General features: G+C 41.9%; 1 protein-coding gene across 4 annotated transcripts; it reads left to right on the plus strand.

Moving 5' to 3' along the window:
• Nucleotides 1-817: 817 nt before the first annotated feature.
• Nucleotides 818-27621, plus strand: map7b (microtubule-associated protein 7b). 4 transcript variants are annotated; one of them, XM_054618287.1, is made up of 19 exons: nt 818-954; nt 14480-14650; nt 14782-14859; nt 15520-15683; nt 16435-16552; nt 17523-17633; nt 18264-18359; nt 19631-19750; nt 21198-21370; nt 22258-22397; nt 22575-22804; nt 22922-23072; nt 23189-23360; nt 23467-23571; nt 23650-23700; nt 23965-23998; nt 24130-24238; nt 24338-24519; nt 25783-27621. In XM_054618287.1, the coding sequence occupies exons 1-19, from the start codon at nt 909-911 to the stop codon at nt 25791-25793; spliced, it is 2262 nt and encodes a 753-aa protein (XP_054474262.1). In that variant the 5' UTR covers nt 818-908; the 3' UTR covers nt 25794-27621. The 4 variants fall into 4 exon arrangements, with proteins under 4 accessions (XP_054474262.1, XP_054474263.1, XP_054474264.1 ...); XM_054618288.1 differs by having other exon boundaries at nt 22261-22397; XM_054618289.1 differs by having other exon boundaries at nt 21222-21370.
• The last annotated feature ends 52 nt before the right edge of the window (nt 27622-27673 follow it).

Consider the following 27673-nt stretch of genomic DNA (forward strand, 5'->3'; position numbering starts at 1 on the left):
CAAATAAATACAGGTAAAAAAAATCTGACTAAGTATGACTGACCGTTTTGCTAAACTTATACAGACACCAAACTGTAGGTGAAAAGATCAGAGCAAAGATATTGGTATGACAGTCTGTTACACTCACAAAGCCACTAGATGTCAGCACTATACTTCAGACTGACCTGGGACCATGTTTCACGTGAAGGCTATACTTTGCCCTATCTGAAGTTTATCAAAGTTATTTTTCAAGCAGTACAAATATCATTATCCAGACATAGATTAACCCAATATTTCATTTCTGAGCGAATTAGGCAAGAATATGAATTCCCTAACACAGTGGTTCTCAACCATTTTTCAGTGATGTACCCCCTGTGAAATATTTATTCAGCCAAGTACCCCTACTACCTGAATACTGACGGAATTTTGCCGGCTCTGGTTTCGCCTTCTTTGGCACTTAGGACTTTTTTAGGATAATGAAATTGAATAGCCTACTGAAAATAAAATTCTGTTTATGAACTTACACTTATATTTTATTGAATATTTATTAAATAACTATTTTTAAAGGATTTTTGAATGGATGCTAGTTTTAAATATATATATTTTTTTAAATCTCATGTACCCCCTGGAGTACCTTCACGTACCCCCAGGGGTACACGTACCCCCATGTGAGAACCACTGCCCTAACATAACAGGTGAGGCTTATTGGCTTATACAGGTGCATTAAGAATTAAGCAAATGTGTGATGGGGAGACTAAGAGTGTGCGTAAAGTTGTTTTCTGTCCCGATAACATGTTAGAATAAGTTTATTCTACTGATTCTGAGCCGGTGTCGTCCCCCCACCTGTCCGTGGGAGGGTGCCCGGCCCGTCATCGCAGCAGGTCCCTCTGGTTCCTGCCGCTGATCCCTCTCAGCTGACGTCAGGAGAAATGGCGGACCAGGATGGCAGCGACGCATCTCCTCCGGAGTCCCAAGGTGAGTTCATACAGTAAGAAAAGTTGTTGTTGTTTTTTTTAAATAACGAGCTGATATTCAAAGTATCAAGCTCTGCTCAGCTGATGGGCGTCCGATGGTTTTGTCGGGTTTTTTTTTTTTTTTTCTTTACCTTTTTGACGCTGAGCTCCGGAGAGACGCGGAGCCGCCGGGTCGGTCACGGGAGCGGGATTAACTATGAAACCGACTCACCCAACCGGTTGCTTTCACGTTTGTTAAACACGACCTGTTCTCTTATCTACACGTTCTCAGTTTGTGCCTTAGTTGTCGTTGCTGTAAGACATTTTGCGGACACCTGTTGCTGACATTTTGTCAGGTCGTCGTAAAGCCCGTTCAGTGGACGCGACAGGTGAATTAATGGAGAGGGTTGTTTGGACGGCTGGCCTTTTAACACCTCAAACCAGTTAACCTGAAAAAAAGAAACAATTTAAAACTTGTATTATATATTGCTTATCTTATATGTTTATTTTATTTGTATTTCTTTTTTATTATTGGTTTTACTATCTTATCTTATTTTCATATACTATTTTATGCTTATCGATTTTATTTATTTTATTCATTCACACTGTAGACAACATGAAATGTGTCGACATTTATAATACAGTCAAAAGTTTGGACACACCTTCTCATTCAACTACTTTGAAGAATCTAAAATATAAAACATATTCTGGTTTGTTGAGCATTTGTTTGTTTACCACATAATTCCATATGTGTTCCTTCATAGTTTGGATGTCTTCAATATTAATCTACAATGTAGAAAAAAAAAAAAATAAAGAAAAACCATTGAATGAGAAGGTGTGTCCAAACTTTTGACTGGTACTGTATATTAATATATTATTTCATGGTGTCGACATTTATAATATCGTTAACGACGTTAAGACTTAAAATGACAACCCATAGCTGCAATGCAGTGCAAGCAACTGCTCTGTTTTGTCTGGCAAGTATGTCATTTGAAGCACACTTTCTCTTTGCATAGTAAAATAAATATTACATAAAAACATAAAAGCAAAATAAAATGGTTATGTGTCTGGCAGTGTGTGAACTGCTGTCAGTCTAATCATTTTCTGTTCGGGGCAAATCATCAAAGCAATGGCCACGTGTCGCCAGAAGAAAATAAAGAAGAATATTGTGGATAATCCCCTTATTGCTAATGCAACACTAAATAGAAAAGGGCAGAACATTTCTCTGCAGTGTATTTATAAGTATATCTGTACGTTTCAGCTCTGGCCACATCTTAATTAGTAATGGCACAACAGGTGTTTTTCAATTAGCTGCTAATGGGAAAACACCTGCTGTGACATCACTGATTGGGACGTTGTTAAAGCAGTGCAAACAGTGTGTTTATTTCCTGAATTACTTATCAGTCTATATGGTGGAGGTTGTACGTTACCACTTGATAATGCCAAGTGTGTCTTAGATGTAAGTAAATAATCTCACAGACTTGGCACCAATGCTCCGCTATTACACGCTCTGTAATCTTTGTTTGGGTTTGAGCATGCACAGAATTCTACAAGTTTAAGAATACTCAACACACTTATTTAAAGACATTGTTTTCATATGAAAGAGGTAGTGGAAATCTGTGACAACTGATAGATAGTACGCGAGTTTAATCGTGGAAATAATTAATTCAACTTTGAAATTTAAAAAAGCTAGCCTGACATGTAGCTTCCCAGAGAATGCGACGTAAAGATCCCTTGTGTCGTACAAAATTGCAGTTCTAGAATTGCCATTCTAAACCAAACTTCAGATGTTGAGATGTGCAAAAAGGATGTAATCCTCAAATTGTTGCACCATGGGCAGACATACAGACTTTCATCATTCAATAGCAATCCTGTCACAGGTGTTATATGTTGAGTGGTTGTGTCGTTAAGTTTATCAAGTCGGCACAATCTTTTATTGTTTATTTGACTGAGCTAGTTCGACAACACCTATCAAGGACTCTGTGATAAGCTCCGCTGTCCCAGACGTGTCCTGCTTTGTCCTCACTGTGCGCTATAAGGAAGTTTACAATATCATATTTTTACGCAACCGTTTCTAAACCTCACCTTTCACTTTGTAGGCTGCAAACAGTTTAATCAGCAAACCTTTTAAAAACATACAGCTTTTAATCAACAACTAATTCTATCATATGACTAAACGTGTTACCTTCAGTATCTCTTTGATCCCTAGTCACTATTTATTCTTCCTCTTTATATCCTCAGCATTATCATCCTCTTTCAGTTTTCCCATGAATGCATGCTTGCTTGCAAACTCTCGGCATCCATTTTCTATAACAAGAGGCTTTCAAACTTTCTAATCCTGTTGCTATCGTAGTATTCATAATCAAATTTATTCTTTAAATGCATATCTTTACATTCCCATGCTGCTATGAACTGTTTGACCACCTTTGACCACAACAGTGTCTATAATGTTGTGACGGTCCTACGGGATTATCAGATGTTTTCTGCCTTTTCTAATCCGTGCCATCCAACAGTTGCCTCTTAATATGCCTGCACAAAAAAATGCTTTGTATATTCCTTCTTACTAGGTGGTAAAACCAGTTTTAATATCTCTTTCTTTATCAGCTGACAAATGGAATTCTTACTGGCTGCTACTGCAAGACACCTTAGGGCTTGGTCATATTACCATGTGTTGCAGTTAACCTTTAACGTTACCCTATTTGACCTCATGACACTGAGGGCCCGGGTGTGGTAAACACAGAAAACAATTAGCTATTAGCTTTAGCTATCTATAAGACAATATGGTTACCAAATCTTAATACTGAAAATATGCACAAGACAAAGGCTTTTACATTAACATGTTCATGTTCTGAGCTACAAGGAACGTCTACTATTTCACTTTTAAAATTAACCAAACTAGCATGTTTTAAACAAAATTCACAGCCAATGTGCCTCACTTGAAAGATAATCATCCCTTTTATTTGAATGGAGCATATCAACTAAATTTACTGTTAATCTTTGATTTAAACGCGACAATAAGCATATATTTTGGCCTTGCTAAACGTATCCGTCTATTAGACAGTCAAAATATTTGCTCTAATCCTGTGTCTTAGTCTCTCTATGTACACATATTCAATAGGTGTGAAAAGGGTGTGTAGCCAAGCCTCTCCGGTTTAAGTCTGAGGGTAGGATTACAGCATTACTCTATCCTGCAGGGACAAAGATCAGATTGCTCTTTCATGAATGTGGGTTTGTACAGCATGTGCACCCTAAGGAGATGAGGCGGCAGGTCTTGTCCTGATTGTCTTTATGTGATACATTAGACGGAAATGTGTATTGAATGTGCTCTTTACTAAATTCTCTGCTCTGAATGAGTCTTTATTTGGCTATTTGCTCTGCAAACGTTGACCTAAATGTAAGGCCAACTACAAGAATATGTGCTATATCTGCTCTAGAGACAGAGCGCACTCCTCATACTCTGAAAATCACGCTCGTCGGAAGGGAAACAATATGCAGCCAAGGGGCCGAAACGCAAAAAAAAGCTAGCTAAAAGCATTAGATTTCATCTGGTCAAATTTAATATTAAATATTAATTTAATTATATATAATAGATTTAATATTATATTATTTTATCACCATATGTCTACCAGGGGTGCCGTTGATAACTACAATGATGATGGGGACAAGTTAGCTGTTAGCGAGCTATGTTAGCTATGTTTTAGCAGGTTATTGTAGTTAGCTAAGGTAACAACAATAACAACACTGCTTAGCTTTCTGGTGTAACGTTACCCACATTCCACTACAACTCAAGTAGCATACTGTCAAAATATTTTTTACTACACATTGTTAGTTGCCTCACTCAACGTTACGCATACCGAGTGTCAGGATGCCTCATGCTTTATTGCCTGTGTAGTTATTTGAGCCAGCAGCTCATAAAAGGAGGTTCGAGGTGTTTGTAGTGCATCTCACCTTACAGTAGCATGCATGCAATATGTTTTTGGGGTTTTTTTTGGCAGAGAAAGTGACAAAGAGGGGCCTTCACACAAAGTACAATACAAAGTAAATGGAGAGCGATGAATTGTGGGCTGGAATTAATTGCGTCTTTCTCTATTGGTAAAGTCGGTCTAATCATTTTGTCGCCTTGCTGTCCTGAGCCACGGTATCTTTGAGAAAGATTCCAAGCTGTCATGCTGGTTGTTTAATCTCCGTGTGTATTTGCCTTGGTAGATGTGAGTTTAGCATGCGTAAGCACACGCCACTATATTGGTTGTTCAGGCTGATGTTTGCACATTGTCATTGAACAAACCTCCAATAATGTGGCCTGCGATATCTTTATTATGGCTCTATTATTCCTCCCTCATTTACATGGCACCTGCCATACTGTGTGTGTCTGACAGGTTCAAATGCTCAGCAAATCTTCTTCTTTCTCACCCTTTCATATCAAGTATATTTTCAGTGTCAGAGTATGAAATGAGAGTGAAGCAAGACTTATCATCCGTTATTACTGCTCAGATATAACTATTGATCTGCATATTCTTACTACTATGTCCTTCTGTCCCTGTAAAGAGCCAGCATAACATGAATAGAAAGATGTATTACTGTACTAACCTGCTATGTCAAATAGTTGAGGGCTCTTTAAGTGGAGAATGGGGTGGGGACACATACCATGTGCTCTATGAACACACCCCTTCCACAGAGGCAGCTCCAGCACTGCAATATTTGCTTTGGCGTGTGCATAGGCGTGCATCCCTAGTTGTGTGCGTGTGTGTACACACATTACACTAAAGTGTGCCTGTCCTCTGCTCTCTCGCTTCCACTCTGCCACCGCATCATTGGTCCATGTGCTGCGGTTGTCAGGGAAACGCTTTACCGGTACCGGCTCACCTTCCACTGCTGGATTTGCACTGAATATTTTAACGGCCCTGCTGCACTCCGTTACCCAAGTATCTGTGGGCCATACTGTGTGTGTGTGTGTACTGTACAGTCAGTGCCTCTGTGATGTGATTCCTCTGACAAGTTTGCATTTACAGAATAGGCCCAGCAAAAGAGAGGCAGGGAGGGAAAAGGGGGGCTGCAGTAACTGTAGTGACAGCAGCAGCAGCAGCATCTCTTAAGGAGTGAGGGAGTCAGGAGAAGTGCAAGCTTTCCAGCTTTCGACCGAGCCGGTCTTGTGGATTAAGTCTTCTTTTCTGAGCCAGACTACAAGAGCTCATCCTCAGATTCTGTCGCACTCTCTGTCTCTTTCACTCTGTGTCTGTCTGCCTGGCACTGCCATCGTGGGCAGTACTTACATGGCACAGAGGGCAGCTCTGCTTTTCTCTCTTTCATGCTCACCCTCTCTCCATCTCTCTCAACTTTGTCCTTTAACCTTCTTTAACTGTCTTCTTTTCCTTTCATCTGTCACATTTCATCATTTCCTTCCTTCCATCCATCTCTCCTGCTCTCTCTGATGTCTCCTCCTCCTCCTCCTCCTCCTCCTCTCTTCTTTCTGCTGTCTCGGACACAGAGCAGCAATGTACAGCCAGAGGTGTTAGCCGTTAGCATTAGCTGCTAGCAATCTACGTCTTCACTGCTTTGAAGGCTTTTAGGGGTGACCCCCGTCCCCCACCATCTTCTGGCAATCACCACTGACCTGCCCCCCACCCCACCCCACCCCCACCCACCCACCACTGCAGGGTGGGATGGGCAGGGGCACAGTGAGTTAGCCAGGGGCTCGAGGGTTAGCAACAGGGCAGGCGATGCCAGATAGTAAAGGACGAGATAAAGGTGGAGGTGGAGGTGGAGGTGGGTGCTCGCGGGCCAAGTGGAAGCTGAGTAAGGGAGGCAGCCGTTCAGCCATCCCGGCACTCTTCACCATCACTGAGGAAGAGGAGGGACAGAGACGGAGAGATGCTCGCAGGAGGAAGACGAGAGGTATGGAGGAAAAGGATGGAGGGAAACTGACAGGGGAGTTAAGTGGAGAGCAAAATGAATGTGCATGCTCTGGTACTGTGTACAGTTTGAGCTGTAGATTCAAACTATGAAATGATGTGTGAGTGAGGGCTTTCATGTCTGGGACAAAGAGGCTACCAGAGCAAAGAAAGGTGCAACCAGTCTCTGGAGATTCACAGGAGCAGACTGACTGAAAAAAGATTTAAAGTTGTGGAGCATTTAACCCAATTGTATGTGTTTATTTGTGAAAAGAACGTTAAAAAATGAATGTTAATCATGGAAGATGTTGTGTGTGCGTGTGTGTGTGTGTGTGTGTGTATACTGCTTAATCTTGCAGAGGAAAAGTCCTCTTTACCCATCATTCTCAGCCATCTGGAGACAGGTGGCTGACAGTCTGATGAGAAAGCAGTCAATGTGTGTGCGTGTGCGTGGGTGTGTGTGTGTGGAAACCAGCTGACAAGGCAAGATTGGGTCAACACAAGGGCAGCAGATGAGGATGAAGGTGCAGTCTACTTCACACGTGTGTGTGTGGTTGTAATGCATCAGTAAGCAGAGTGGTCAGTCAACAGGACAGCATGTGTCTGCAGTCACAGCAGGTATAAATGGGCAAACTTCTTACTGATCTTCTCTTCCTGTTTTTGGGGTTAGCTGCAAATTTCTGAGAGCAAAAGATCTGCTTTGTTGTTAAATAAGGTATTCGTTCATCCACTTCATAGGTTTTTTTTATTCAGTGTTGACGAGACCTGCTGTTGGGTCGTATTTCCAGGGACAGTTTGTTTCCGTAACCCATTTTTGTTTTATTTGGGATTATGGTCTGAAGAATTAGTAGTGAACTAGAGTGGAAAAGGATATGGGCAGTGTTTTATGGGTATTGTAGTATTACAAAATGAATCTGCAACCTGCTGCTGCCCTTAAAACCCATAACGTGGTTTACTGTAAAGGAGCAGATCTGAATAAGGTTTGTAGAGAAACTTGTATAACTAATTGATTCAGGAAGGGTTTGTTCTTTGACTCACGGAGACAGGAGGGTGATCAAATATTAATGTGAATTAAAGATGTAGTTTTTATGATTCACCTTATCCACTCAACTGCTGTCATACAGCCTTACCCAGCTCCAAGCTAAACCTGACTCCATGGAACTAAAGTCGTTTTTTTTGTCTCTGCAACATCTATATGAACAAAAGAACAAGGCAACACAAACAGTTGTTTTTCTTAGTGGTTCCTTTAAGTTTACTTTTAGTGTAAGACGTGATTCTCATACTGAGGGTTTCACAGTTTTCTCTTGGGGTAATCATATCACTCACTTAATAAACCATAAATAATAGAGGAGAGCAGACAGAGTGGCTGGGAAATGAAGATGATTGTGCAGAGAGCATGATCTCAAAGTAAAGTCACAGGTAACTGCTAAGCTGTTTGACACTTATAATGACATGTCATGCTGTGATACTGTCTTTATTTCAACAATGCCAAGTGATTATGCATGTCTAAATAGTCAACAAACATTTATATATTCCTCATTCATCAAGAGACGTAGGAATGTTTTGTTGTGTTCCACTTAAGCCGACCTTTTAATTTATCAAGAATAGTACAGCCTTTATTACTGAATTAAATATGGACTTTTTTTTAATGTGTTTATAGAGGCGTAAAAGCCTGGCTTAGTCTTTTAAATCAACTCGGTGTTTAGTTGGAGTAGATGGAGTTTTGATCGACATTAGTTGAAGTGCGTTTTAGTTGGTTGAGTGCTCTTAAGTGATTCTTAATCTGCGTGTCTGTATGTTCATCTCATTTCCATTTGGATGCCAACTCTAAACAAATCAACCAATGAACCGTTTCTGATAACATAACAACAATAATAGAATAAGCCTTATTCACAGCCCTTTCTTGTCAAACGTGTTGTCAAGAGTTACTCTAGACACACCTCCTGTTATCTGAGCTAAAACCTGTACTTTACATGTGCAACTAATGCAGTAGCACCCTCCTCTGAAGGCACCTGTTATCCCGGCCTGACTGCCTGTCCTCGGGCTAGAAAGGGGGCGGCTGTGGCGTAGTGGAGAGCAAGGTAGTTCTCCAATCAGAGGGTCGGTGGTTCGATACCCGGCTTCGGCAGTCGATGTGTCCTTGGGCAAGACACTTAACCCCAAGTTGCTCCTGAAGGCTTGCCATCGGTGTGGACTGGATGTGTATGAATGTTAGTTAGAGTCTGATGGTGGCACCTTGCATGGTAGCCTGTCATCAGTGTGTGAATGGGTGAATGATATGTAATATACTACTGATTGTAAGTCTGCTAAATGTAATGTAACTAATGTAATGTAATGTAGAAATGAGGACTCATGCCCCCTGTTGCCTCTCTGTTGGCTGGAGCTTAGCGTTTAGCTTAGCATTAGCAGCGGGCTAATCCTCTCAGGTTGCAGGGGAGGCTGGAGCCGCGCAGCATGCTCGCCTGCTACAGTCCAGCTTTAATCGCTAGCTCTGACCATTTAATCTGACTGCCAGTGAGTGCAGTTAGATTGGGGGTGGGGAGCGTCTGCACGCACACACACACACACACACACACACACACACACACACACTCACACACATGCACACTCCAGCACTAAAGGAGGGAGGGGCAGATTAAACAGTCACACTCTCCCTATGTCTCACTCTCTGTCTCTTTTACACACACACATACATAAACACACACACACATGGACAAAAGGATGGGGGTTGGAGAGTCGCCACAACCTGTCTCTCAGTCAGTCGGCTCTCAGTAAGAGCGACCGAATCTGACCCCCTCTCTCGTTCTCCCTTCCTGCTTTCCCTTTTTATTTAGAAAAAAAAATAGTTGACTTTGGAATAGTCCCTTTTTCGGTTGTTTGGAATTTCTTCTTTTTCTTCTTCCCACTGCACCATGGACTTTGGATCTGAGCTTATCTTCCACTGTGTGGGATGTTTACAGGAAGTAGGAACGTTGTTTCTGGCCCTCTGAGTTAGGGGTTCAACAGGTCACATCCTGGCATTGACACCCCTGGAATCATGCACCAGACTCCAGGTAAAGACTTCTGCTTCATCGATAAGTCGGCACAGGTTGAACAAGGTGGAGGGCAGGGAATGAACACAAGTACACTGTGGTCTGTCAGTAACGGGACAGTTTGGATTTGGATCTGTCCTCCAGCCAATTGGATTTTAAATAAAACATGATGTTAAAGTACAGCTTGAAGTTAAGGGTGAATACATCCACTTAAGGTGAGAGATACATATTTTACTTCACAGTCCACAACTAACAGAAGAGGTACTGGTACTACAAGGTTAACCTAATATGGCTTTACACTCTTAAATCGATTTTCTTTTTTTTAAATCAAGTGTGTTGAAAAAAGCTAAAATATTAACTGCCAAATCTTCCTATGGCTGGGGAATTTGTCTGGTTTCTTTCCCGTCTTAGAAACATTTGCAGTACCTCATTAGGGTTGCACCTTGTGTCTCTCCTCCTCCTGGTTGATGAAAGACGGTGGGAGCAAAAAGTGTCCAGGGTCTCTGTAGGCACACTGGGAGCTACCACTATGCTCCTCTTTGGTGTGTTTGCAAAGGCTGCTAAATGGCTGCCTGGTGCATGAAAGCAATTATACTTCATGCTATTGAGGTTTGTTTGTTTAATGACCTCAGCAACAGATGGACGAGGCTGTGATATGCAGCAGGAGGAAAAAAACCGCACCGGAAATAAGACCAGCATATTAAACTGTTAAAGCGTTATTGGGAGACGATGAACTAGTGTGTTTTAAGTTCAGTTTGACACCCTAAGCGAAATGCAGCACTTGGTTTTGGTCATTAAGACGCCATTTTAGAAGGTTAGAAGAATCCGGTTAGGTTAGCGATTCATTTTTTTTAATATGTGGATTGCATTTAAAGCATTCATATCTGTATATTTTTTTTCCGTTTCTCAATTTAAAGGCTTTATGTATTAAAGCTAAAACCCTATGCTGCTCTGATCTACACACACCCTCATCAGCAACGTTGACCTCAGCTGACCTCTTCTTATACCCAGGATGTCATCAGTTCATAGTTTACCTATTTAATTATTTGGCTCTGTCTTGTTAACTATGTAAAGTCACATCCATAGACGTTTATTTTCCTGCTGCATCAGGCCTTGTTCTCTTCAGTCTAACTCAGCACAGTATCTGTAGAGCAAAGCTGGACCGGCTGTACAGTTATTGAGATGTCAGAGTTTATTTTAGGTTGACTCACACTCGTGTTTTTTGTTATGTATTATGTGTTCATGCATATACTAGACTAGAGTTGCATCATGGACACATGCAAACACACACACCTGGGACATGGCATTAATCAACATTTATTAACTGCCTCATCACACAGGACATAGTGTGTGCCGTATTTGCAAATACTAACAGACAAGCGGACATATGGCTGCTATTCAAATTCCACTGGCAAATGATTAGCCACCTTGTATCTTACACACGTACTGTACCGCATTTAAGCTTTAATAAACACCTGCGTTCATTGCTATTCCTCATTGTTGGTCATTTGTAAGCAAAGTTTCTCTTGATGTATCGTATTACTTCTTCCTTTTCTAGAGATTCTAATTTCCCACAAGAATCATTTGCACCTGTGGGAGTGGGTATATCTTAGATTATATTGTTCAATCATGAATCATTTCAATGCGAGATGCATGCATTCTGTTCTAATAACAGTGTTATATGTTATTAATAGACAATTATTAGTCATTAAAAATTGACACGTTTTTTTCTTCCTTTTAGACCAGTCGTTGTTGTTGTTCCCTTCTGTTAGGTAGAGAACTATTTCTTATAAGTGTGGTTCAGAGCGTTCCCAGAACTTTTCAGTGAAATGGTTCAGTTCAAGCTGTCAAACTGAGGAAAGTGTTTCTGCTCTTAGCCTGTCACCACCGGCTTATTGTGTAGTGTCCCACTCAGCTTGTCAGACTCTACTTCATCAGTCACTAGAAGTTACCTTCCTCAAATGTAAAGAGCTCCTTTATGTCTTTTTGAAGCTAATTTATGTTCACATGACCTCTTGGTGGAAGTTTCTTATGTCCCCTCCAGTGTAGTATTTGGCTGCAGGACATTGACTCTTCTGAATGAGCTAATCTTTTGCTCAAGGAAAATTCCTTCAGGGGAGGGAATACATCCATTGACTGACTAGACATTATTGTAACCTGGCCGGGCCCAGCCTTTTACTGTCACAATAGCCATTATGAAACCAGTTTCAATACATCTCTACCAGAGGCAGGGTTGACCTGTTAATACTTTTGTACACACCTTCATGGATGTCCCATAGACTGGGAAATGCAATACGTTTACAGCTATGGCCTCACGTCTTTGTCCAGCATGTCCTTTGTGAATTACCTCAAATTACCTCAATGAGTTAGGGTGGAGACAGCAGTGGCAGTTTAGAACTATAACCGTACCTGCAACATCAAAAACCATAATGTGTAGCAGTACCTGAAATACAGTCCACTCTGCCTGATTGCCTTTTTTTTGTCATACTGTAGTTTCCACATTATTATCTTAATTGCATAGATGTCACACAGACTAGTCCGGTCATAAAAAAACGGTGGAAGCATAGAATTATTAAAAAGAAAATGAAGATGCAGTTTGAATTTAAGTTGTTACATTTAAATGCAAAGTGTGCTTGAGCTTGTTCATCAAAGCATAAGAGTCAACCTGTAGCAGTGGATATGAAACTTGTACTTTGCTCCACCGGCATAATTAATTACCCCTCTGAACTAACGTGGCACTGAAGTGAAGAGATAAAGAAACCATGTAGAGAGGAGTCAGGTGTGTTGGGAGTGTGTCAGTTGAATCTGGGTCAGGACGACTGATTTAATTCAAACATCCAACTTTCTGGGACGGATTGGTCTCGGCTGACTTGGAGCAATTATTTTGCACACCCACAGTATCTCTGCTTACAGTGTTCAATTATTTGAGTTAATTATTTGCCACCTCACCACTGTTTCTCTTCTGGATCCTTGACTAGTTGAGCCTGCTTTCACCCCAAATCACAAGCGTGTGTTTTCATATTGTCATTATGGAACATTTGGGTCAGGCTCATCTTTGTTTGTGTACATAAGTCCCACGTTAAGCTCTCTGTCTGTGTCCAGGAGGCTGACGTGAAAGTGCTGAGTCACCCTGAGCCTGACGGTGTGTGTCATTAATCAATAGCCTAGCTCTGTGCTGAGTGGAAACACTGCAACACACGGGGAACATTTGACTACGCAAGGAGCACAGTTTTCTTTTACCCTATTATGTTTCCTGTCAGGCCACACTGCAGACGTCCTACTGTAAATGTTGCCAATAAACGAGCCTGGGTTTGCATACAGCACATGCAGACTGTCAGGATAATGGAGGTCTACTTTAGATTTGTTTGGGCACCAACTTCTTAATCAATCTTTGCCTTCTGTTTTTCCTCACTCACATACATAAGTCACACAGCTACTCTATGTTTAGACCATACAATGTGTCTAATTACACCCAATAGTATGGTCACAAAAAATAGTTTAATAACTTTTTAAGACCTATGGTAACCCATATTGTAAACATGTATTTTCATGTGTTCAGAAAAAAAGATAATAGACAAAACAAGAGGTTGATAAATAATCAAATTCTCTGTATTCCTCCAATAATAGTACCCCCTTCACCACTTCCTGTCCACACTTGGACCACACCCATCTTCAGACTTCCTGCTCTTGTCTTTTGATCTCAACTACACACCTTCAAACGTTCCTTATTGTGTCTTGCGCCATTGTGACGCTATCACAGACATTTACAGCTGGCAAAGTGCTAAAAGACACTTCTGTGGAAGTTCCTGCAACAGTTGATGTCTCGGCATCACACACACACACACACACACACACACACACACACACACACACACACGCACACAGACACACAGAGAGAACAATACCAGACACACGCTGTCATGGCTGTTAATTAAATTGTTCCCACATTTTTGATTGTTTGTGAGCACGTCATAATAATTAAAACATGTTGGCAGTGCACGAGGCCAAGTCATTTATTCCAGCCGCCACCTTCTTTAGCCACTTGTCCTTGGTATTAGATAGCTCTGTTTAGAGACTTAACTTTAGCTTGTGGATGAGTTATCAAGACATGTTGACAACACCTGCTTTGCAAGGGATTTTTTTTGTAAAAGGCAATTAACGAGGATATTGAGACCTTGTGGATTATACCTTCAGAAATATGCTGACTTGGAGGCTGTTATCGACTTAATAATTGGTCAATTAGACGGCCCTGGAAAACGTCATGGTTACCGCCTGTGCACACATTCATAAATTGTGGCCTTGATATATACAAGCTGGCTCTGCACGTCTGACATATTTGTGTGGTTAAAAGCTGTTTGTTATGAACACAACGCAGTACCTCTCCTATGATTTTCCCCATAAAGGATAGATGGAGATGCTGCTGAATGTGACACTTTTTTATTGCAGCTTTGGATGACTGCAGATTTTTTTGCATGAGAATTCATAAAAACCTTGTCTATGATGGATGTACCTAATGTAAAATGCTCTTGGTATCTCTCTCTGTCTCTTGTTTTCTCTCTTGGTGTCTCTGTCTTGCCAAGTTTTTCTTATTGACACTTTTCTGGTTTGTCTTCTTTTTTCCCTCCAGCGTCTGACTCCCAGTATATATCGGAGGATGGCCGATCGTCTTCAGCCAACCGCCCCGGCTCCTCGGGCTCCGGGCAGACCTACACTCCCACCTTGACTCCTACCCCCACCACCACCCCTAATCGCACCACCACCAGCAACAGCCCCAGTAATAATTCTACCACCAAAACAGGTAAGTCATACTGGCATGCAAAGAAATATGACTCAAACAATAATAAACAGAGATAACAGAGGATTAGTTCTGTCTTTCACCCCAGTTGTACGGTTGTTAAATCTGATGTTTAGCTGTTGTTTGTGTTGCAGACTCGTTGCTCTTCAACAAGATCGACGAGCGACAGAGGTTGGCCCGTGAGCGGCGGGGGGAGCGTGAGAAACAGAATGGTGTGTATTCTTCTACCGTGTGTGTGTGTTTGTGTGTCGACCGCACATTAGTGTGCAGGAGGCTTTTAACGCATCCCTGGCTTTCTTTATGGTCTTTGCTGCAACATATCCTGACTGAACTTGGTTGGTGCTGTGGTGAAGGGCCCGTTTCTCTGGGTGTTACATAAAGTCGTGGCCAAAGCCAAGCACCCCTGTTGCCATGGCACCAATGTTGCATAAGGGGTCAGGCCATGGCACAGGGTTTAGGGAGGCTTGTGTTTTGGATCTGTGTTTTTGTTTAAGTGTGTGAGTGACATACCGACACAGACGGGTTCGAAGAAGTGAGTTGCTGTGTAAGTTTTGTATTACTGAAGTGTGTTTGTGTTCATAGTGTTGTACAGTGGTCATTCCACTGGCCCCAGCTGAGGGGCAGAGGGATTTGCTTTGTGTTGAGAGCTAAAGCCTAGTCACATGATCTACAGCTGACCCATCACACTGCTGCTATAAGCCTGTGTGTGTGTGTGTGTGTGTGTGTGTGTGTGTGTGTGTGTGTGTGTGTGTGTGTGTGTGTGTGTGTTTCTACATGTTGTTTTTTAGCGTGTGAGCAAAAACACGTACACACTGATGACTCAAATGTATCAAACCATTACTAACTGTGTATGTTGTTTGTGCCTGCCTCAGCTATCAAGGAGGCAGAGTGGCAGGCTCGTGAGGAGCGAGCCAGGCTGCACTATGAGAAGCAGCTGGAGGAGAGGAGGAGGAGGCTGGAGGAGCAGAGAGTGAAGGAGGACAAGAGGAGGGCTGCCGTGGAGGAGAAACGACGGCAGAAACTGGAGGAAGACAAGGTCCGACACACATGGTCCTGTACACACCTGAGCATTACAATCTGCTACTGTTCACCTGAACACACCTGCATGCAGACGTCCTCTACAAGTGCAACATACTCCTCATGGACAAGCTAATAAATATCAGTTATTAGTAAAACATTTACACGCTCTATGCCCCTTCTCTCTTTAGTGATTTGGAGTTTGAACTTTACTACCAACTCCTATCTCATAGTCTTAACTTATTTCCAGTTTTTACTAATACACCATAACAAAGACTGGTATGAGGAAACAAACAGTGTGTGTGTGCGTGTGCGTGTGTATCTATCTATCTATCTATCTATCTATCTATCTATCTATCTATCTATCTATCTATCTATCTATCTATCTATCTATATTAATAATAATTAATCTTTTTTTTTTTCATTCTTTTTTGTCTTTATTTAAAAGTGACAATGTGACAAAGTTCTAATGGTCGCCTAGAAAATGTCTTAACTTCCTGGAAACTACAAATTCTCAGGGCATGTTTTAGATAAAGCGAGTAGTACTTTCACTATGAGTCTAGTGCACAATCACGGTTGAGATAGTATCTGCCAGGTACTTGTACAACTGGTGATGTGCCCTAAACACACTTCATGCTTGTAGCCCAAACACAACATGCCTAAACTGTCCATTCACTCAAAAAAAATATTGTTCCAATATTGCAGCAGTATTTGGGTGTTAGGGTGTGTTTTTTAACGCTGATGTTGTATTACTGTTTTGGTGACTGAAGGCTCGTCATGAGTCGGTGATGCTTCGGACGTTGGAGAGGAGCCATAGAACCAGACAGAAGCCCAACCGGTGGTCCTGGGGAGGGGCACCGCAAACAAACACTCCCAGCACGCCAGCCGGTACTTTGCACTCATCCAACTACACACACACAGTACCTGCAGAAACTCACAACACTAATAGCATCAGTGCTTTCAGGTTTATTGAATTCTTTTGAAATCTCATCTCCATGATGTCCGACGGTGTGTCTCTTGTGTAAATATGTCTGCCTGCCTCTGCGTGTCACTATTGTTCTGCCATGTGTATATTTGAACTTTGCAGATCCCCTGCCCTCTGTTGTTACTGCTGACTCACACCCTGCTCTGCCCCTCCCTCTTCCTCTCTCTCTTTCTCTCTCTCTCCCTCCCTTATTCTAAAACTCAACCTCTCTCTCACTTCTCTCTCTCTCTCTCTCTCTCTTACCCTCGCTCTCGGATCTCCCTCTACCACCTCTCTGCTCTTTGTTTCTCTGCCATTGTCCTTTCCCCCTCCTGGTCCAGGTTTTGTCGAGTCGGCTTTCCTCTATCCACTCGACCTTGCTGGACTGGAGCACATGCAGAGTGCTTTCGGTCTCTACCGCAGATACGGAATGACCTCCCAATGTGAATATTAAAGCACTGTGTCAGTTAGCCAGCCAGTTTTAGACCGCTGGCTCTAGCACCGTAACTGTACAGCACCGTTATAGCACTGGCATTAGTGTGAATGTAGGCCAAAGTGAATGGCATGATTAGTGTTTGTTGTTTTATTTGCATGTAGAGATCCATTTTTTAACTTGATTATATCCCAAGACACAGTATCATTCATTCAAACCATTATAGCTCCAGTTTTAGATTACATAAGACCCATTTAGCACTAATTCATTTTCTAATATTTTTTCCCCTTTAGCAACATGTTGGTAGTTTTTTCATATCTAACCCGATTTAACCAGAATAGACTAGAGTGACCCTTCAAAGACAGATTTCTAGCTCCAGCTCTCTCTTTCTTCCCCCATTCTCCGTCCACCTATTCAATGTCTCATAAATGATATTTTATCTTGTTTCCCTTTGTTTCCAGATGGTGACAGGCGGTCAGTGTCCACAATGAATTTATCCAAACACATAGACCCTGTCATTACCAAGCGCCTCTCCTACTCCTCTGCTACACTCCTACACTCACCAGACCGAGGTAAGGAAAATTAAAATGAACTTAAACACACAATCACCATTATTATTCATTACAGTGTCCACTGCCTTTGGCTGTATCTTTATGTCATTTGTGTTTGTTGTGATTCTTGTGACAGTCTATGCGCTCATTGTTGTTTCCTTTCATTGATTTAATGGGATTAAGTGATATGGTGACATTGATACAGACAAAAAAAAGAATTAAATATTAAAAGAAGTTGGAAATGCACTTTTTTCTTGCTGAGAATTAGATGAAACGATTAGTACCACTCCCATATCGGTACTGTTAACGGTTATCTTTTCAAACTTTGATACCACAATCTGGTGTTCTTTACACACAAGTGGCTTAAAAAAAACATATAATGTCATAATCAGTCAAATTTTAGAGGTGCTGGTAGATTAATTTTGTTATCTTTGGACAATTACATCTTTAGCTAGCTGTTCCCACTTGTTTTCAGTCTTTATGCTGAGCTAATCCTTCATGCTACTGGCTGTATGTTTATATTAAATGGACAGATATGGGAGTGGTATTGATCAGCTCATCTGTCAGCCAAATTTTGTTATTTATTTATTTTATAAGTGCTTATTTAACCATTAGATCATGTATTCTTTGATGTTCGTATGTTGCTGACAGGCTTACAGATGAGAACAGCCTCCTCCCCTGTCATTAGCAAATCTCAGTCCAAAGCCCGCCTACACCCGGGAAAGACCACCCAACACAAAAACACAGGTGTTTTTCTGGGAACTTTTTGCAGCTTGGCTCCTCCCTTTTATATGTTACGCACTATGTTGCAAAGCAAAAAGATCATGGGCTGGAAACTGTTGAGGAAATCCAAACAGAAAGTTGAGAAAATTTTGATTAACCTGCAAAAACAACAATAGTTCTTTTATTAGCGCTATGTTTTAAACATTACAGCTTTGAACCTGGATGATGGAAGTCCTACTTTACATAAAGATATGATGTGCAATACTTACAATACTATCATCAAATGGCATGTACTATATATATGTACATGCGTCTGCACTTCAGTGTTTCATCAGAGGGATCAAAGTCGTCCCCCCCCCTAGTGTGACCCCTTTCTCTAATCCTCTGTAGGATAATCTTTTTGTTTTTGTGGGAACACTGTACTCTGTTTTTTTTGTTTTATCCCAGCTGAAAAATCACCACCCAACAATTGGACACTAGCATAATAATAGACATGCGATTTTATCACGTGCCAAGTTTAATGCTGCCAAGGAAAAACTCAAACGGACACTTTTAGAAACATCACACACAAGTGCATTGTTTGAATACAAAGAGATGTAGATTAGAGACTTTGGTTCCTTTGCACAGTTTCCAGCCCGGTTGCATCTTTGCCCCTCACCCTGAAACCTGCAACCTTGTGCTCTGCTTCATTATGAAGACGAGCAGTGCTGCATGTTTCACCTGATAAACTGTCCTTTGTCTCTTCTAAGTGGCAAATCAGGTTATCTAAAGATGAATTAATTGTTTAATTGTCCACTACGGCTTATTAAGATGCACATTCTGTACAATATGCCAACACTCCTACCTAGGTAGCAATGACTGCATGGCATAAACTTAAATCTTTAAGCACTTCTTGAACAATTTCCAGATGAATTCATTTATTTCTCGAAGCTTAAAGACATTTTTTTAAAATGCAGATGTAATATGTCCTTTGTTCTACTCTGTTTATCTGAATGCTCTCCTCCCTGTGTTTGCTCTTGGTTTGTGCTTCACTCCAGGCTGTTTGCTTCATTTCTAAATGAACAGACTGGTGCATGCAGTTGTAGGTGTAACAGAGCAGCCTGTGCATGCTTACAACTTCACTTAAGCTCTCGCCTACACTGCTGTGCGGTGCGAGGGAAGGAATGAGTAACCAACACAGTAATTCCACTTAGTTTATAATATTCTTTGGCTGATTCCTGAGGCTAATCAGTGGGCAGTTAATACTTTAAGTTGTTATCAAACCTCATATGTTACGTATGTGTGCGTGTGCTCAGGTATGCGCCGCCTACCGTTGACGCCATGGGAGAGCAATGTGGTGAACCGCCTGCAGCAGCCGACGCACTCCTACTTGGCTCGCAGCCGCAGCGCCATGAGTCTGTCTGGAGAGCAAACAGGTAACATACACACATCCCACATGAGAGACCCCGCCTGGCTCTTCTGGTCAGTAGTGAGGGGAAACAGAAGATGTGTGAACCCAAAACTATGAATTTACAGCTGGTAGTTATGCTCTACATGCTTTGGCCTCTTGAACAGAACAGTTTTGCATGTTAATCAGATTTGGCGAGACTTAAAGCATTACACCGTCTAAAACTTCCTACACCAGACTGTATCAGGCACTCAAAGCTCACACACACACACACACACACACACACACACACACACACACACACACACACACACACACACACACACACACACACACACACACACACAACACACACACACACACACACACACACACACACAAAGGTCTAAACAAGTAAGCTGTTCAGGAAGTATTCTCCGTTAATATCATCCCTATCTCCCACTGTTGTTACCATAGCAACAATGGCTTTAGACAGTTTGTGTGGTTGTGTGTTTGCGTTAGTTTGTTTTGAGATGCCCCATGCTGAAATATGACTTAACTAATGTACAGTACCAGTCAAAAGTTTAGACACACCTTCTCATTCAACTACTTTGAAGAATCTAAAATATAAAACATATTCTGGTTTGTTGAGCATTTGTTTGTTTACCACATAATTCCATATGTGTTCCTTCATAGTTTGGATGTCTTCAATATTAATGTACAATGTAGAAAAAAATAAAAAATAAAGAAAAACCATTGAAAGGTGTGTCCAAACTTTTGACTGGTACTGTACATTGTTTTTCATTGTGAGTCTTATGTGTATTCTGCCTGTTTCTATTGTGTTGTTTTTTACTGCTGTGTTTCTCTTAACTTTTTTGTATACAGTTTTTGAATAATCAAACTCTCTCCTAAAACTCCCATACACAACAACTCATCGTATTGACCTGCACACAACACACTGTATCTTCTTTTCCTTTCCTCTGCTCTGCACACTTTTATACATTAAACTTCGCCTCCAGTGTGTGAAGGTGCAACTCTTGTGTTTGGTGTATTTGTCTGCATGCATATTTGATTTCACTTTCAAAGTAGAGATGCTTCCAGCTCTTGGATTTTGTAGAGTAGGGATTGGTTTGCCATACTTTCCTGTAGTGTAATATCACAAAGTGGAGTGGAACATTTTCCCTTCTGCCTTGTGGTTTTAAAAGTTGTCACATAACAGCATCAAAGCATGTTCCTTCCAATCAGTAGCACTAATGCTTTCTTTCTCTTCTTCTCTGTTTCTACCAAACATCTTCTTTTCATTCCTCTCAATCCTCCGCTGGTCCTCCCAAACTCTTTATTCATTTACGATACATCCTTTTCGTTCCTTCCTCTCCTTCTCAATGTCTTGCTCCTTGCTCCTGTTTATCAAACTTTCGCTCGTCAAACCCTCCCGCTGCCCTGCTCCATTCCTTCCTCGTAACACTCCGAACTGCCCGCCTCCTACATCACCATAGCCATGCCTGTTTGTCCTCGCTCAGTGTCCTGCCACCCCATGGGCCCCATGTCCTTCAAAGCCCTGCAGGCCCAGCCGCTTCCTCACTGCCGCAGCCAGGAGAGAAGCCTCAGCAAGGGGACGGTCTCATCGTCCACCACGAGTGCTCGCAGGAGGACCACCGGCTCCACACAGGTGGGTGATGTCAACAACCTGCACCTGTGTTTGACTGAATATCTAAACTAAATAAGTGCTAGTTTTTCTATCTGATGTATTCATATGATAAACTATTTGAATGTATTTGCTATAATATTTATGATCTTGGTTTTTGCTTTTCCATACTGATGATGCCCAGACTAGTCGGACACAAAGACTGTGCACCTTACACACACACACACACACACACACACACACACACACACACACACACACACACACACACACACACACACACACACACACACACACACACACACACACACACAACTGTACGCACTGTCCATCTGTCTGCTGCTGTGTCACAGCTTATACCATTACAGTCTTAGGAGGACATCTTCTGTTCTTTTTATTCCACACAGGTACCCGTAGACGCATGCATAAACTACACATGTACACAAAAACATTCATAATACAGCGTACTAGTGACTAGCTTTACCTCTTGTGCCATAATGTCTAAATACTGTAGGTCAATGTTAATGCAAGTGAGAGTTGTTTGCCTCTTCTACAAATAGGAGATGATAAATGCCTCGTGCGTTGGTCTGATTGAGATAAAGGTTGAACAGATTTTTTAAGTTGTTGTCATGGCGTTATGTCAGAGGTTATGCGCGGCCAAAGGAAGGCTGTCTGAGTCTAATCCTGTTGCCGATCAACTTCTGCTGCTGTCACTAGGACAATCTGTGTCGGGACACCCTCTCTCTTTGTAACACCTGATGACTTTGTGTGTGACATTGTTGCCCTATTTTGATGATTATTATTATGCTGCTTGCACACCTTGGTTCTGATCAGGTGGAAAAAAGACTCTGCCCATTTTGAATAATGACTTATTTCATCTCCTTGTTTCCCTCCGTCTCCTGCACCAACAGCAGAAGGACCGTGACAATGTCAGGAAGTCATGGAGCAACCTGTCGCTCCCATTGGCTCCCATTCTCAGTTTGCCCCCCAAAAAGCGCTCCTCTTCCCAGGGCAAGAAGAACAGCAAAGGGACAGCGCCCTCTCCTGGCAGGTAGGGGAACACAACTATGATGCCTAACAAAATGAGGTACATTAGCAGATTTGTGACAATTGGAGTTATGGATTCCTGGGAGCAGGGTGGGTGAGGGTGTAACAAGGTTTCAGGCAAAAATACAAGTAATCTACGTTCCATGAAAACCGTTATAAATGCTTTTGTTCCTGCACACAGGCCTCCACTAAAGTCAGTGGGTCGCCCCCCGACCCCCAAGCTGCTTAAGTCCCCGGGGGCAGATGACCCAGGAAATCTTCGTCCTTTCAAGGTCACACCAGAGAGCCCCCAACCCACCAGAGCCCCTGAAGAGGAGGAAGAAGAGCAGGTTCTCACTCATCTTCAGCCTCGACCTCAGCCACTGGGTCAGAACAAGACCAGTAGTGAGCAGACAGCACCAGCAGCCAGCGGTCAGTTACCACCCTTTTTCACATCCACATTTTCATGCAGCCTGGATTGCTTTTTTTTTTATTCCTCAGTTTATAAGAGACACACTGGTTCATATTTTCATTCACGATGCCTTCTAGAGAGCGTAAGCAGTCCTGCAGCTCACAAGACGTCGGCAGGCACCACAGATCCAGAGGAGGCGAGCCGTATCCTGGCGGAGAATCGACGCCTGGCCCGCGGGCAGAGAGAGAGAGAGGAAGAGGAGCGAAAGCAACAGGATGAGCAGCGGAGGTAAGCTGGCTGGGCTGCTCGTGAACTTGTGTGGGATCCAGAGTGAAAAGGAGATGGATAATACTGACGGTGTGAGCGTCTGCATCCCCGACTGTGAATCACCTGTGTTTGTACAGGTTAGCGCAAGAGGAAATGGCTCGCCGTAAGGCCGAGGAGCGAGCAAAGAGAGAGGAGGAGGCTCAGCGTCAGGCGGAGGAGATGAGAAAGAAGAAGGAGGAGGAGGAGAGAAAGATGGAGGAAGAGCGACTTCAGAAAGAGAAAGAGGAGGCAGAGAGACTCCAGAAACAGGTGAGGGAAAGTGTGCAAGTGATCTTAAGACTACACTTAGCAGATCCACCTGAGACGTCTGTTGATCTAACAATAAACTCAAACTGTGTGTTTATGTGTACGTTAGAAAGAGGAGGAGGAGTCTCGACAGAGAGAAGAGGCGGAGCGACTGAGGCAGGAGAGAGAGAAACACTTCCAGAAAGAGGAGGCTGAACGCCTGGAGCGGAAAAAGGTGACGCATGTTCACTCACCGTTGTGACAAAATATTCCTCATGTGCAGTGCGTGTAAAAGCTTCTTTTTTTTCACCAGCGTCTGGATGAGATCATGAAGAGAACAAGACGTTCAGACCCAGCAGAGAAGGTAAAGCGCTAACACATACAATGCCTATAAAAAGTATTCACCCCCCTTGGATGTTTTCCCCTTTTGTTGCTTTTATACATGAAATCATGGTCAATACAATTTGGCTTTTTTGACAAGAATTTGCAAAAAAAAAAGCTTATTTCGTGTCAAAGTGAAAACAGATTTTTACAAACTAATGTCAATTAATAAAAATATATAGTGTAAAATAAGTGTTTGCATAACAATCTGTGTGTTCATTCTCTTTTTCCTCTTTCCCATCTGTAGAAAGTTGTTCCCAACAGGAATGGAGACAACGCAGGTAACTGATTTTTTTTATTTATTTTTTTATTATGAAAATGAATAATCTCTTTCTCAGGAATATAACATTTTACTTCAGTTGTTCCAATGATGTTGTCTCTGACTGCTGTGTTGGTTTTCTAACATCATCAGTGTCACCTGCCGCTCCTAGTCCATCTGCAGTAACCGCGGCACCGGCACACAATAGCAACTGTCATCAACCTGAGCCCAACACCGCAGCACTGAGCCACCCTGACCAGAGGTAGATTTACAGCAAACATAATATACAACATAAAAGCATTTTGGGCTATAGATTGTCACATTGTAACACCTTTCTTTTCTATCAACTGTTTTTCTCCAGGGAGAACGGGGAGTTTGAAGAGGTGATTGTACTGCCTTCACATTCCAGGTTGTCTCCTCCTGAGGGAGAGGAGGATCAGCAGCAGCAGCAGGAGGAGAGAGTTCCTGTCTTAGCCTTCAAGGAAAACGGTCTCCTAAAGCCTCTAAGTGGACTAGAGGATATCTCGGCCCAGCAGGGAACAGGTCATTAAGCTTCCTCTCTCTGCTTTGCCCCCTGGTTCTTTCATTTGTCTTTACCTCTTAAACCACTCCTTCACCAGTATATTCTCTTAGTACGGTTGCAGAAGAAGTCGCTCACTGCAGTAAGCTTTTGGTGTGATCATCCTTTTACATCTTAACTGATAGCGTTGATACTGCTACACAGCGTTATGGGAGATGTGTCCTCTACTCTGGAGGTGAGCTTGACAAAGCCGGTGAAAATCACCCTGATAATGTCATCAGGGTGATCTTGGATTGAGCTTAATACTCTGCAAGAAAACATTGCAAACGTTGGGCATGGAGTTTGAAAGATGTGGGCATTTACCCCGCATGGAGGGTATAATGCTTTTAAGTTGCATTATAGGAAATGGAGGACCAGGAGTTTTTTTTTTTTTATTCTTTAATCTGACCATCTCGTGTTTGAGCATTAAATAAATGTGTATTTCTGCTCTTCACTGATCCCTAGTTGCCAGGGTGAAATAGGCAGTTGAGTTGTTTTACATTTAAATTTTCATTTATGAGTTGTGTCAGATGGTCCGATCCAGAGCAACTTAAACTACTGGTCAGGGTTCATTGTTATGTGTGAAGGAGAGGTACCGCAGGTCCTTCCTTCCAGCTGCTGTCAGGTTGCACAACCAGCTCTGCTCCCAGCAGACCACATGACAATAATAACATGACAATAAAAACCTGTGCAATACATTACACATTACACTGTGCAATAATAGTTAAAAAAGTTAAAATAGTTAAAATAGTTTTTTTCTGTCTGTAAATATAATATTTCAGTTATTGTTGTTTTTTCTACTGTTTTTTTTTTTTATTGCTTATTTATAATACTTTTTTTATATCTTGTCTTCTTCTACTATGTCTCTTGTGTGCACTTTATGCTGTTGTAAGCCTGCAAGTTTCCCCGCTGCGGGACTAATAAAGGATTATTTTATCTTATCTTATCTATTAGACCAGGTGAAAACAGACATTTGGCAGTAATAAAATCATCCTAATTATTAAGTTATTATTAATTCAGTGCTGGATAAGTAGCTTTAGCACATATTGTACAAGTTTTCATTAGTCTTCGGTCTATATTAGTGAACATTCGGCAGCACGTGTAATATTTATCACAACTCTGGCTGTAGCACAAGGACAAGCTAAGCAGCCTGTTTTATTCATAACAAAGACACTTTATTGAAGAGGTGTGTTTTAGTGTCATAGCAGCTGACCGTTTTGTTTCCTTTGTCGCCCTTGTTTGTTTAGATGTCGCCTGATGTCCCTGTTAGACCGAGATGATTCCACACCCCAGAGAGACAGGAAGTGAGTCGGCCAGAGAGAGGTAGCACAGCGCCGTTGGACTGAATCAAAGGAAGGACTCTCAGCAGCCCGGTCAGACCCTTCCAGAGGCTTAGCTGCTCAACCTCCCACGACAGCAGAGCACGGCAGCCATTTCCCAAAGATCTCCCTAAAGCATCTCCAGAGAGGAGCTACTTTTCCCCTCAACGAACTCTGTGGGGGACAGATCGTCTCTCTGTAACACGATTACACTCGGTCACAAAGTTCCGTGTGCAGCCCCCCTCGACTACCCATGATTCAGAAGTGAATGCCCATTCCATCTTGTGACTCTTGTGATGTGTGTGTGTGTGTGCGTGTGTGTGTGTGTGTGTGTGTGTGTGTGTTTGTGCGAATGACAGACTAATAATGATGTAAACTGAGATCAGCTGTAAAGTCTTCAGCCATGATACTTGAAGAGATTTTGTGGTTGCCGTAGAAACACACTGTATTCAGATTGAGATCAGCAACGTGACGTTTGAACTGGAACTCGCACAACAGGCTCCGAATTACAAGGTTTCATTTACGCTTTTTGCTCTCTTTAACTGGAACCTCATGATTATCAATTTTCAATGTTTCTATTGAAATGTTACAGAAGAAATGGGATGAAGGAATAACGTCAGTGCATGAAGTTGTATTAAGGCTACAGGAACGTGTCATGTGATGTAATATATTTTTTGCTGTGTCTACAGTGTTTAAGACTAGAGGTTATTATTGGGGTGAGGCGTTGGAGCATTGTGGAGTTTAAGTTAAATAATTACAAAATGAAAATACTGTCAACTGAGAATTAGGTTGTAAACCACTGATTTATTTTTTTTTGTTTAGTTTTATTTAATTGCTGTACAGATGAAATGTGATTCTTCGTTTTGTCCTTAAAACTGTCTTTCTGTTTAAATTGAGAAAAAAAGAAATCTGCTTTGACGTTAAGTCCCGCCCTTTCCTTTCATTTGTTTACCCTTTACATTTACCCCGTCAGAGCTGCAGCCTACGTCCCGTCACACTGTGTAACTCGGCCAGTGTTGGAGGAGTACGCTTTAGCTTTTCCACCTTGTGATGGAGGTTGACTTTTGTTTTCGGCCAAGCAAATACAAAATGATTTAAAAAGCATTTGCTGGTGATGTTTAATCTGAAATAATTAGATTTGTTGATCTTTTTGATAAAGGATTCAAGAAAAAAAATGCTGCTAATTTTGACGTTCCTTTGCCTTACCGCATTATAGAGAGAATGAGGCGACTTGTCTTTCTCACTGAAATGGAGTTATTTATTCCCAGCGTGAGCTTTGACATTCTGGCCACATGCCAGTGGCTTCCGTTGCTTGATTTATCTTAAGTTTATGAAAACTCATTATGAAATGTTATGTCATCATATAAAGTCTGTACTGTCAAACAACTGGTCCTTTTATACAGCTTTTCTTAAATGAAAGACAAGAGATGGGGATTAAAGTAAAACACTGGAACCAAACCATTACACCTCTGTCATATTCCCTTCCACTCACGCTGCTCTCTTCAGCATTTCTCAAACCTTTACACTTTGTTCAAATCTTGCAGTAGCACCAAAAATGGAGGGAAACTTCTTGGTTATGTAGTGCTGGTTTCTACCAGTAGCACATAGCATGCTGTTAAACTTGGCAACTTGACTCAGCCTGAAAATAAATTGCCTGTTAGATTACTTTATACATACATATCCTTTAAATTATGTTTAAAAGCCAATGTATTTTACTAAGACAAAACGCGAGGCTCGGATAACTAACAAGCCCTTCACTTCACAAGAGAGTCGCTGGGATGAGATCTCTGAACCACTTTAAAGCTGAAATCACTGTACA

This window comes from Anoplopoma fimbria, chromosome 18 (assembly GCF_027596085.1).
Source record: "Anoplopoma fimbria isolate UVic2021 breed Golden Eagle Sablefish chromosome 18, Afim_UVic_2022, whole genome shotgun sequence".
Lineage (NCBI taxonomy): Eukaryota > Metazoa > Chordata > Actinopteri > Perciformes > Anoplopomatidae > Anoplopoma > Anoplopoma fimbria.

Excerpts from the sequence above, each read along its gene's own strand:
- map7b (XM_054618287.1), top strand. The coding sequence starts at position 909 with ATGGCGGACCAGGATGGCAGCGACGCATCTCCTCCGGAGTCCCAAG. Across the intron at positions 14,651-14,781 it reads TAATTCTACCACCAAAACAG|ACTCGTTGCTCTTCAACAAG; the intron begins GTAAGTCATACT and ends TTTGTGTTGCAG. Across the intron at positions 23,073-23,188 it reads CAACAGGATGAGCAGCGGAG|GTTAGCGCAAGAGGAAATGG; the intron begins GTAAGCTGGCTG and ends GTGTTTGTACAG.